The sequence below is a fragment of the Lagopus leucura genome, unplaced genomic scaffold (assembly GCF_019238085.1).
Source record: "Lagopus leucura isolate 7727_CA_CO unplaced genomic scaffold, USGS_WTPT01 Super-Scaffold_73, whole genome shotgun sequence".
In the NCBI taxonomy this organism is placed as follows: Eukaryota; Metazoa; Chordata; class Aves; order Galliformes; family Phasianidae; genus Lagopus; species Lagopus leucura.
In genome coordinates, this window is record NW_024962252.1 from 101,298,312 (window position 1) to 101,310,706 (window position 12,395).

The following is a 12,395-nucleotide window of genomic DNA, read 5'->3' on the forward strand; positions in this document are numbered from 1 at the left end:
AGAAGATGAGCCTGTGGTGAGGTGCCCTGCACTCCATCAGCTGTGGCCCCTGCTGACACTGGAGTTCAGTGTGCTGGGGGAGCTGCTGCCACTTGGCACGTGATGAAGCTGTGCAGTCTCAGCTGATGGAGAGTTTGAACAGGGGAGTGTTGTAAGTAAGGGGAGAAAGGGGTCCCACAAGCAACGTGAGGATGCATAAAAGACATATTGCAGTTTCTGGGGTCTAGATGCCCACCTGGAAAGGAGAGAGCTTAGGAACAAGATAAAAAGACTGAAATTCTACTCGACTCCGGTATAAGATAAAGACTGTAGCAGTAGAAGGATTTAAATGGGGAGGGCAGCTGTTATAGCCCCCAGTTGTACATATTTTATCCTGAGGCACCATTTGGTTTAATAAAATTTAGATCTAAGGCTGTCCTTAATCTATCAGTTTCTTAAGACTTAATTATAAAGGTTATACTTTCAAAGGACAAAAGCATTATTCATTTGTCTGTTCATGTCTTCCAGGTTTATCTTGCAGATTATGGACTTTCCTACAGATATTGTCCCAATGGGAACCACAAACAGTATCAGGAAAATCCTAGGAAGGGCCATAATGGGACAATAGAGTTTACCAGCATAGATGCCCACAAGGGAGTAGGTAGGTTTCTTTTTTGTATTTCAGGGAAGTGATTACAGAATGAGTAATCAGGCTGTGAGAGCCGATGTATGCAATCCCAGTGGTCGTGGGGATTGCTTGGGGTTGATCAGACCCTTGTGTGGTGACCTCTTGCACCTGCAAGCACTTCTTCAGTGCTGGTGGGGAGGGGGCAGCACAGTTTAAACTGAAAGGCTGCTGCACGTGTGGTACACGAAGGGGGACTGAGGCGCCCTAAGAAAAGCCCGCCATTAAGCTTAATTAGTTCGTGCTGGGAGTGCTGGTTTGTATTGCTGTACTCTGTAGAGACAGAGGCAGTGTTTGTTAATGTTGCATTGTCAAGGAAAAATGTTTCAAGTTTGCGCTGTCCTTTAGGGAGAGCTGTGGCTGAGTGTCACCATCTGTGTTGTAAGAGGGTATTTCAAGATATTTCTCCTTCTGCAAGGAGAAAAACCTTTTCTGAAGCCATAAAGTGTTAACTTTTTGAGATCTTTTTCCAGTAGCCTTTCATATATCTTACTTATTTAAACTCACTTTGATGGTATTGGAAACACATTTGCAGGTAAATTACATACATAGTCCTTTTATTGGATATTGATTGCACTGCCTTGCATTCCAAGGCAGACTTAATTCAACAATTCCCTAATTAGTTAAAGTCATAACCTATGTCTTGTATTCATTTACCATTAATTAAACCTTAGCTGTTTATTACACCGCAGTCCAAATCCAATAGCAGACCCATAGAGCCATGGAAAAGGGAATGGGAGGTCAATATTGAAAATATATGGTGCAGAGTCCCTCTGATGGCTGCGTTGTTCACAATCAATATGGTCAATGCAACACAACTTTCTTAGTTGCTATGTCAGCAAGACAAAAAGTCAATTCTAATGTTATGCTAGTGAAAAAATGGTGATTATTGAAAAACTTTGACTCTTGCTACAAAACAGCGTGTTTGTTAAACTTTTCTTCCTTTACTCCCCCTTTGCACTCCCAAGGTCTTCTAAGACAATAGGAATGGTTTTCTGTTGTCAGTTTTGCTCCAATCATAACGTCACAAGTGGTAACTGCTGAAATTCCTGCTCGTTAATAGCTGCTGGACTGTTACCTTAAACTAATACTTTCTAACGAGTTTTAGTTGGCACAAACAACTGTGTATTATTGCTTTTTCTATTAAAAGGGCCATTGACCATGTAATGTAGAGGGTCTTGATAATTTGCCGGCACTGTTAAAGCCTGCAATCGTTTAACTCTGGTCATTAGGAAAAATGAAATAAGACTGTCAAGTATTTGCCGCTAAAGGGATGGCACAATTTCACCTTCTAAAAAGTATTTGGTGAGGAAGAGGACCAGCTGTTTCAGCCTCTTCTAACTTGCCCAGTGCATTTTCTGGAGGTTTGACTCTGACTTGTTCCTGATCCTGAGAGGTATGTCTGTGTACTTGTATTTTATGTGGGCACTGTGAGTATGTGGGCTCAGTTGAGTAGTTGTAGCAGCTACCTGGTCTGGTAGAGCAGTGCCTGTCGTTGATTGCTTGATTAGAAGATCGGTAATTGCCTTTATTTGAAAGGAAAAGGGAATTTTAATGGAAATGTGTGGCAAAGCGTGTCTGCATTCAACTGCAAGTTCTTGTGTTTAGCAAGCTTGTGGGTTAGATTGCTTTCTCAAGTAGCTGAAGCCACGCTGGAACTGGTGAAAGCTGGCAGACTCTAGAGAACAGAATATTCAGAAAGGTGGATTGAAGGGCTGCTTCTCCTATCTTGCACTTATAAAAGTTATACTTCATAATAGCTGTGAACAGAAAGTCTGCAGTTTTTTCAGTTGCTTCTGCTAGAAAAGCCTGCAGAACATGATATCTGGTGTGCTGCAAAGAATCCAAACTGTTCATTCCGAATGTCTCAGCTCTGACTTTGTAACAGCCTGAATCCATTAAGGTCGAGTCACCAGTTTCTTGTATGCAGCAGGTCTCTCAGCATCCCGGGGAAAACAGGCGTCTGCAGCGACTTCTGCCAAAGATTCCACAGATCCAGATGGCAGAATACAATGACTGGTTTCGCTCATCTCATATCTTGTTGTGAGCTTCAGATTTGCAGAGATCTTTTGAGAAGCTAAAGGCCTGCAACAGCTTTGCAAAGGGCTTTTCTCAGCAATCTCCTTTATTCCTGACATATGATTGAGTCTCTCAAGCACAGTCTTAAGCACCAAGTGAGAGGGGGTGCTCTTCCGAAAAGTGTTTAAAGTACTGTTGCCAAATTACAGCTGCATAGGCAGCCTTAGTTCTGGTCTTACCCAAATTTTCAGCATGGAATGTTTTACCTGAGTGCTCTCAGAATGTAGTTCATTTTTAAAAATGTTATTTTATATAAATGAGATCCTTTCCAGAGGGCATTTTCTGATAAATGTATTTTCAAACCTTAAACCCTCTAAATAAGTACCAGTTGCTGTATTGAGGTACGCAAATGAGAACATTTTGACTTGCTCTGGTTTTATTCATAAAGTAGCCACCTGAATATATGCAGTGATTCGAGTTGCATGCTGAAACTTAAAACAAAATTATGAATTTGTTGCTTTCAAAAGTGCCTCTTGGCAATGCTTGAAGCTGATACCCTTCTTGCATAAAGTCAATCAAATGCATCCACTTCCTACTAATTTAAATCAAAACTGGTGTTTCCCTAGCTGAATTGAGAGATTAACCTAGCTGCTTGCCTATTTATTCCCCAGGCTTGTTGTGGAGCTCATCACTGGTGGAAGTTATGCAGTCCATCAAGCTCCAGAAAGTTTCCCTTTTGAGCAGCACTATTGGTCCATGTTTGTCCGGTAGCCTCTGGTAAGGGTGGAGTTGGATGTGCCATTCTAGGAGCAGATGTGAATTGCACCTTCAAGCAAGCTGACTTAGCGTGTGCCAGCATGAGCTGTTAGTGGCTTCGTGCTGGAACACGAGGGGAATTCTTGTGAGCTGGGAATGGCAGGGAGGAGCTGCCCTGCTTGTTTCTTGGCTCTTCATGCTGGTTTTAGTTTTTGGGAGAATTACACAGTTCAGATGTTCAGTGTCCACTGTGTGGACGCCAACCTGTGCAACCTGGTCTAGGGAGCCTGCTTTGGCAGAGGGTTAGACTTGATGATGTCTAGAGGTCCCCTCCAGTCCCTGCGGTTCTGTGATTCTGGCCCTGCAGACTGGCTCTCCTGTGCCCTCTGAGGTTTCTGAACTTGTTGGATGTTTGCAGGTATTCACCACGGCTGCAGCTGTGTTTTTCCTGGAGTTCATCCTCAGTCAATCCAGGGCCACTGCTGTGGCTTTTTGCCACAGAATCCTACCCGCAAGACCAGCTCTCTGAAGTTGGTGTCTGGATCTCTTTGCAAATGGTGTATGGCCAATAAGCAGTGCTGGACGTGACATTGTTGTACTGGGTTTGTTAAATGAACCTCCTTTTTACCGTGATGCAAATTCCATATTGCACAACTGCACTGTTAATTTTAGCATAGCACCCGAGTGTGCATTGTATTCATTTTTAATGACCATTCTATATAAACTGTATTACATTGTTGATTGATAATTAAAGAGAATTATATCTGTACCCAATGTACATTTTAAAAACTGTTATATAGTGTTAAAATGTAATATTTAGATCAATGCCTCTTATGGATTTTTGTAGATTTTCTACTCACTGAGGCATGCAGTCAATACCTAATTTCTCTGGAGATATACTGTGCTTAACATATTGAGTTTTTTTTTTAAACACTCCAGTCCTGTGCATTGAGTGCATAAGACCAGTTTTAATTTGCTGTCGTTGATGAGCGCAAGACTCTGAACCATCTCTGCTGAATTCCCTCCAGCTTGTGTTTTTTGCCGTGGATTTCGAGGTAACTCTCCCTTTTAACGAATGTAGCATGGTGGTTTTGCCATCTCCTTGAGCAGTGACTACCAGCACCCCTGCAGGACTGATCCCTGCACCTGAAAGACAGCAGTAAGGCTAAGCAGAGCATCTGATGGAGTTTTCTTCAGTAAGGGCTGCTTTGTTAGTCCTGTGCTGGGCTCCCCTTGGTGCCACGTTTTAGCCAGCTCTTTTTACCCTTCCCACTGGGTTACTGCAGCCTGGCTCCTCACAGTCCATCCTGATGTTCACATGCAGTGTTTGTACAGGGCATGCAGTGTTGGGCTGATTGTAGAGACAGCTCTGCAGTTCTTGTTCTTGTTTTCCCCGTGGATCTGACAGAGCTGTTGCTGTTTGATATTAAAAACATAGCTTGGTGCTTGTCCATTTTCCCTTTTCTGTTACATGCAAGGGTTGACTTGAATATCTGCAGGGTTCATTTTGTGAGGAGGGATGTGCAGGAATATAAACACCTGCGCCTGGAAAAAAATTCCTTCTGAGCCTGCATGGCTTCTAGAGAACTTCAGCTCTAAATGGCTTTGGATCAAGAGGTTTATCTGGCATCTGTCCATGTATAGTAAGGAGTCAGAGGGACTGCATTTTTTGTCAGTAACATGAATTATTGATTTGCTGCACTTTGGTGCGTGCCTCCCAAAGACTGTGCAGGACAGACTGTAAATCTAAGAATGAAAAGAAAATATAACTGATAAAAAATGGGTGGAACTTTGCAGTGTGAAATAAATAAAATGATGTTTTAGTTTCTGAATATTGGATTGGAAATGTGTCCACAGTAGAAGAGGGAGCAGAAGGTCACGGTAAGCACAGGCAGAGTCAGGCTTTAGAAGGAGAAGAAGGAAGATTGAATAGGTTTTTAAAACCACCTCCGTGAGCTTATTCTGTCCTGCCAGGACAGTCAGAAGTGGCAAAAAGAAGATGTTGAACATCACCATTTTCCAGCACAGCTGATGAGTGTGGCTTGGAATTAGAGGTTTTCTTTAATTTTGGTTTCTCATGCTTTACACCAGCAATTTAAACAGCTAGTGACTCTCACAACTGCTTGTCAGCCCTTTGTCTATGTGGTTTTTTAATTTATTTTTACAGAGGAGTAAAGCTTCTTGTCTCCATGTGTTCTGCTTGCTGCAATCCAGGACCTTTCACTTCCAACCTGGCACCTGTATCTCTTGCCACCACCGTTTTATCTCCCACTCAGAGCTCATTGTGAACTTCCCTTGCTTTATCTTCTGCTCCCTCTTCTGCTGCAGACATATTTGCAATCCAGTCCCCCTACCTTTCTGTTACTTAAATTTCCCCCCCCCACCAAATCAGGACACTTCAGCACATCCCATCTCGCCAATCCTGGTTTGTATTCCCTCCCTGTCTACGAGGATCACAGTTTGGGAATATCTGGCCCGCAGGACCTGCTAGCTGTCAGTGCACTCAGGCATGGCAGGACAGAACAGCAGTGTCGCTGCTTTTGTGGCTCCTGAGGTGAGTGATGTGGCCTCTGTGCAGAGGTTGCATCCAGTGGCTTGTGGAGGCAGCTGGCCAGCTGTGGCCGTGCCTTTAGGAGGATGTGAGCCCTCAGCGCTGGGGCTGATGTTGCCACTTCACCCACCTGTGGTGAGCTGAGTGCTGGGAGTCCCTGCCCTGCCTGCATTCTGTGCCTCTCAGCCCTACAACTGCATAGCCGTGGGATTCGAGTTTGGAGACCAGAGCTGGCATAGGATGAGTTGCTTATTGCCATTGCCCAGGTTGAGTCATCTGGAGGAGGTTCCAATTGTAGCAACACAGTGTTTGCACTGGATCTGTTTTGCTTTGTGGTAATTATCAGCGACTGTTTCTGCAAAGCACCAAATTAACTGTGCAGAACCAGGCACGTGGGAAGCAGAGACTGCCCCGGCCCCTGCTGGCAGCTGTCCTGCCCGAGGCTGGCTAACTCTGTGTAGATGACCTGCAAGCACTGCGATTCATTTCACTTTTTGGCTTAGCTGTGTTTACCTATCCTGTTTCCTGTAGCCATCCGTTTGATTTTTCGCTCAACTTAAAAAACAGAACAAAACAAAAAAACCCCACTTTTATTTCATTTATTAAAATACAGTAATGATACATTTCTACCATAATAATATTTCTCCATAGTCGTGTTAACTCTCCTTTTCTTTATGGGCTTTGGGATTAATGGCTGTGGTATGAGTTATATTTGTTTGGGATTTAATATGGCTGTGATGCCAATGAGAATGGGAGGTTCCAGTTCACGTAGACACAGGATGAGCAGCTAAAATGATCTTTGTTATGAAAAGCTTCCAATTTAAAGAAAAGCTAGTGGCAAAATTGTAATGCAACAGTGCTAATTAAAAATAATAGAAAAACATTTCATTTATTGCTCATTAGCCTCCCGCGTTCTTACCAAAGGCCTGAGAAAGTTAGCTGAATAAGGGCCATAGAGAAAAACTCCTGTTTTCACATGGTTTGAAGATGAGTTTCTCAGAAGTAGTGTGGCATCGAGAGCTCAGTGTGGTATCATGTATGTTCTATTTTGAAATAGATATCTGAATTTATATTAGGGCTCAGCTGCCAAATCCAGTATACAAAGATGCATGGTATATTTCCTTCTCAGGGTGAATTGCTTCAGTTACTTTATTCTGAGTTATTGTTCAACCCTATGGCTGCAAGTTGAGTATATGTTTGTAGTGCATATAAAACTTCTTGTGGCCTGACTCTGATTTCACTGACATGGCTGTTAATTCACTAACTTCAGTGGAGTTAGTCCTGATTTATTTGGCAGAAGTGAGGACAGAATCGGGCCTTAAATCTTCAAATAAAAAAGCTAAACTATAAAAATACGGTGAAATAAAATACTGCCAACACATTCTCATTAGATAGCATTTCACATGAGACTAAAATAGTAAGAGAAAATCCTGGTTAATAGAAGAAAAAGAAATCAAATATCTATTCAGAAAGGAGAAAGAATTATGAATTTGTAGTCTACAGAAAAATAAGAGAATTCAATGTAAGTATTGCTTTGAATATATACATCTGCAACAGTGACAACTTATCAAGCAGAATTGTTGTGTTTCTGCCTGGCAATCACATTTAAAATGAAGCTGGATTGACTTCTGGGCTGATGTTTGTCAAGAATTTGTTTAATCCCCAGTTCGGTAGCAAATTTACTTTTCAAGTAAGCTTATAGTTAATATTTATTTATTAGTGCTTTATTTGGGTGAAAATCTAATTATCCCATTGATCGTAGATCATCATAACTCATTTCAGATTAGTTACTTGAATATGTTTTTTACTGGGATCAAAACTATGTCAAATTTGAGGAAGTTAGCATCTCTGGTGCTGAGCTGAGAAGGGAGCAGAGAGAAAGAACTAGCTGACCAGGCAAGTAGTCACATGTTGACATTTTCACGTGGCTCTATGAAAAACACATGTAGAAGTCTTTTAGCAGTAACACTTGCAGTGACCTGGGAGATAAAGTGATGTGGGGGTTTACCATCTCCCTGTCAAACATTTCCCCTTCTACCTCTAGTGATGTGCGGCTCAGTTACGTGGGCCTGTTTTCCTTTCCAGCTGTCTGCTGTGGCTTTAGGAATGCATGAAGGTCTTCCCTGCGCCCATCTCCTGTCCGTGCTGGCTTTGCTGTAGTGCCAGTCTGGGAAAGGCTGAAAGATCCAAGTGTGAGCAGCAGGTAGCTGAGCACAGCAAGCTACGTTCACCAGGGAGCGTTTAGTCAGAAGACCACTAATCTTAGGTTAGCTCCTGAAATGTCACTGACTTAGCGTTGTTTACAGATTGGTATCAATTAGTTCCTCATGTGGAAAAAGTGTCCTGTTGTAATTCTGACGTTTTTTTTCACTAAAGGCCACTTTATGTCGCCTGTGTTACACAAGCAGGGGCCAGAGAAGCGCTGTGTGAAGACTAGAGGATCTGCAATGGGAAGGTTTATATGGTTATAATCTGGAATTGCTATAATGGAAAAAGGAGTTGTGAACACATGTGTATGAATGGAATTGTTCCACGGTTAACAGGAGATTTATGGCAGAAGAAATCACTACAGAACAGCAAGTGGTAGAGATTGTGTTTTTATTTTAATACGAGAGCCAAGTCTTGCATTAGGACACTGTTGAATTTAGTGTAGAAAATAAACGACCCCCGAGGGACAGCGTAGTGTTGTGTTAGATTGAAGAGCCTTTAATAACCCATAGTCTAATAGCAGTTAAGATAGAGAACACATAAGAAGTTATCTTCTGCTTTTACAATAATGTGAGCACGGTAACAAGAAACAGTTATGATGTGTTGGCATCGTAGCTTTTAGCAGATGACTTTTTAAATTAAAAGATAAGTTTGCAGAGTGACTTTCTGGAATTTAATGAAGGCCCATAAAATATGACATCTGTTTACAACAGGATTAGCAGCACCGTGCTCAACTTCCACTCTGTACTCCAGACAAGATGCATCAAACAAATCCGAAATCTTCTTTCATTCGTGCTAAGTTCAAACTCATTTTGGAAAAGCATAAATTGAACTTCTGCATCTGTCTTTAATCTTGATTAACAGGTTTTGCAGGTTCCACGTTGTCTTGTCTTGGCAAACTATAGGCTGTAAATGTGTACAAATACATAGAGCAACAATTCCTGCTTGTTCAGTTTTCTTGAACTTAGTTTTCTTTGGCTAGCAATAAGCAACAGCAAATGGGTTATGCTGCAATTTCCCCTCGGAAAAGTCAATCAATTGATTACCTTCAGTTACCTGGTTTTTTGCATGGGAGATACCTGGGGACAGGTTTAGTTTTGGACTGAATTATATCTACTGTATTTACATTCTGTAGTTAGTAGATCCGTTTGGGTTGTGCAGGATGAGAGTAAATTCTTCCTGAAATAATTTCCTTTGTGGAAACAGTGGTGGGAAATTTACACAGGACATGATAAGCAGCAAGTAGTGTGTTAGCCTGAGCCATGGCTCTCCTCTACACGAACTGTTGATGGCACTTGCAGACCACTTGGGTGTGCAAATGTACACTAGATGGCAGTTTTGCCATATCTTCCGAGCACCCGTAGCTCTGTAGGAGAACAGGAAAGGCCATCAGTGTTTAGTCTGCGCTCACAGGGTCCCTGCATGACCAATGTGGACCCCATGGACTTCCTGCAACATGTGTTAGCAATTTAGCAGCAGACATTTATTTCTTTGTTTTACTGCTTGGCTCTTTGAGAAAGTGTTGGTACTCGGTTATGGGCTGTCTGGATCATGTCAGAGGCCATGGGGATCAAGTCCATGTGACAGGCCAGACTGAGGAAGGATGAAGTTGGAGGAGGTGAGGAAAGTGACCCTTACTTCAGCAGTAACAAGTCACTGCCTGTCTGTGGACTGTGGCCAAAAGCCTGGGTGTTTTAGGTCTAATGCAGCTGAACAAACAAAACACTTTGCCCATTTGGCTTTTTCATATTTCATCTACAGTACTTCGCTCAAAGTCTTCTCTATTTCTAAGAAGAGGTTCTTATTCTTTATCTTTTTTCTCCTTCACCTTTTTTTCTCCCCCCCCCCCCACATTCTGTTTTAGCCCCGTCCAGACGAGGTGACCTTGAAATCCTTGGCTACTGCATGCTGCAATGGTTATGTGGGAAACTGCCGTGGGAGCACAACCTGAAGGACCCCGTAGCTGTCCAGGCTGCAAAGACAAAGTAAAAACAAAACAATACGCACATACACACGTCAACATCCTTATCACTTAGCAAAGTCAGTCTGCAAGGACAGCCACACGTCCTGTAGGGAATCACCTTACAAGAAAGCAAGACCGATTTTCCTTAATAGAGAGATGCTAGAAGCAGTTAATGACGTGAACTTTCCCTAATTGTTATGGATGTGTGACTGTGGAGATGCCATAAACTCAGCTGCACAGTCTGGTCGTTTTGTCTGCTATGTATTTTTTCAGTACTCCTTCCAAAGCAAACACTTGTGCACGAGCACGTGCCTCAGGATGCTAAAGATTTCCACTATGGTTCGTGGGGGCTTTGTAGAGACGATGGTACAAAAGTCTCTTGGAAGTTGTCTTTCACATTTGCATTCCAGGTATTTAACTTTCCATTTGATACCTATTTTTTTAGCCGTTTGATGTAGGTTTTTAAATTTATACAAGCCTACTGCTGGTACGTTTAAATAGCAGCATACTAAGTAACTTGTGTAAAATCTTTTCTTTTTCCCGGCATGACTCATTAGAGCTTACTAAAGCAACAGTGTATTAGTGTTTTCCTTTGACTGTTTTCACAGTTGGGACTTTAGAGAGTTAATTGCATGTGGTACAGCGTTGCCTGCAGAAGGCTGTACAGACGAGCATTTATCCATAAATGTAACATCACAATTGGAGGAGGCAGAAAACTTTTAAGTAGGGCAAGTCACAACAGAGGTACACAATGGGGATAGCTGATCCACAGAAATCAATCTGCAAATTCAGTGTGGCATCGGCTCTCAGCAGAGAAAAAGGTTAGCCTGCAGACTGTGGATAATACAGATTGCATCTGTAAATGTTGACATCGTATGTTATGTTTAATATTTCTCCTTTAGAACCTCTGATCATTACACAACCCCCTGCAAGGTAACGCTTACACAATTCAATGTTAAATCAATTTAATCAATCAAGTTGCTTCGCTAATTCTTCCCTTGCGATTAACCCTTAATTCTTCCCTTGCAACTGCTAGGATTTTCAGGATGCCAAGCAAACAGATGCTTAGGAGGAAACGCACAGAAAATGATAGATTAGATTAGCAGCGATATCCTCCCAGCCTAATTAATTAAGCACCTTGCTATCAAGTAATGTTCCCCTTTAACGTACCTTGTTTTTCAGTGCCTGAACTATTTTCAAAGGCCAGAAACAGTCATCAGCATACGTGTGTGCACTCAGTAGCATATCTGTCACTGAGTACATTAGCAGCCCAGGCAGATCGCTTCTGGGCGCACCAGTCTCTTGCTGTGAGGAAAAAGGGCCAGGCCTGCAAGGTGGGATGCAACTGAGAAGCAGGAGTCAGAGCAGGACTCAGTTCTGTTGTTCGTGGATGGTATCAGCCTTCCCTTCCAGGTTCTTAAGCCTCTTCTACCAGAGATGCTGGGTCAGTGAGGTCACTGTGCCAAACCTGTGGGCTTCGCTAAGGGCTGCTGGTATACTTGAGCTCAGAAATCTTCGTGCTATAATTGGAGTGGGGTCCCTGTCTGAATCGGAATTTAAGTTAAACTGAAGGAAAATAAACACATTTAAATGTTTCGTTCCTCCAAAACAGTCGTACCTTTTGATATTAGAGAACAGCTCCTGGTGAGACCAGGGGTCCATCTGGCCTTATATCCTGTTTTGGAGGACGGTCAGGAGAAAGAAGTATTAAGAAGAATAAAAAAAAAAGGGATTAAAATACTCTTTTATTTACTGCATTATTTTTTGAACATTACAGATTACCTGTATTTATTAACTAGAGAAATGAGGTGACTGTAGCATGGAGATGTGCATTGCAAGTAGCTATATGTTAAATAACCCTCCTCCACTTTCTGTTACAGAATGCAAAGCCCACATAGGTAGCTTTGCAGGGATAGATAGTTTCACAAGCCTGAACTTCAAGGTATCCCTATTACCACAAAGCTGAGGGCTTAGAGCAAGGCACGCTTGGTCATCACATTTCTCCTGCTGGCAGAACTTGCCTGAAGCTAGGGTCTCAGTGAAGCTGCTGCATAGCAAACTGATTCTAAGTGACTGGGTAACTAGATTGTGGCATTGGAGGATATTTTCTAAGCACCCCAATTCTACCCATTTGAGAACACATCTCATTCCTGGTTGGTGGACCTTTGTGACTCCTTTAAACAAAACAAAGGATCCTTTGACAGCGTTAACAACACAGCTAAAGTTCACTCAGG

At 42.3% G+C, this 12,395-nt stretch overlaps 1 protein-coding gene across 5 annotated transcripts in view; it reads left to right on the plus strand.

Annotated features, from left to right (window-relative positions):
- VRK2 (VRK serine/threonine kinase 2) overlaps positions 1-12,395 on the plus strand; it is a 44,340-nt gene that overhangs the window by 21,518 nt on the left and 10,427 nt on the right. For all 5 annotated transcript variants that reach the window (XM_042891560.1, XM_042891584.1, XM_042891575.1 and 2 more), the window contains 2 exons: positions 508-640; positions 10,063-10,183. In XM_042891560.1, the coding sequence (XP_042747494.1) occupies positions 508-640; positions 10,063-10,183 (254 nt within the window). The remainder of the gene's footprint in view (positions 1-507; positions 641-10,062; positions 10,184-12,395) is intronic.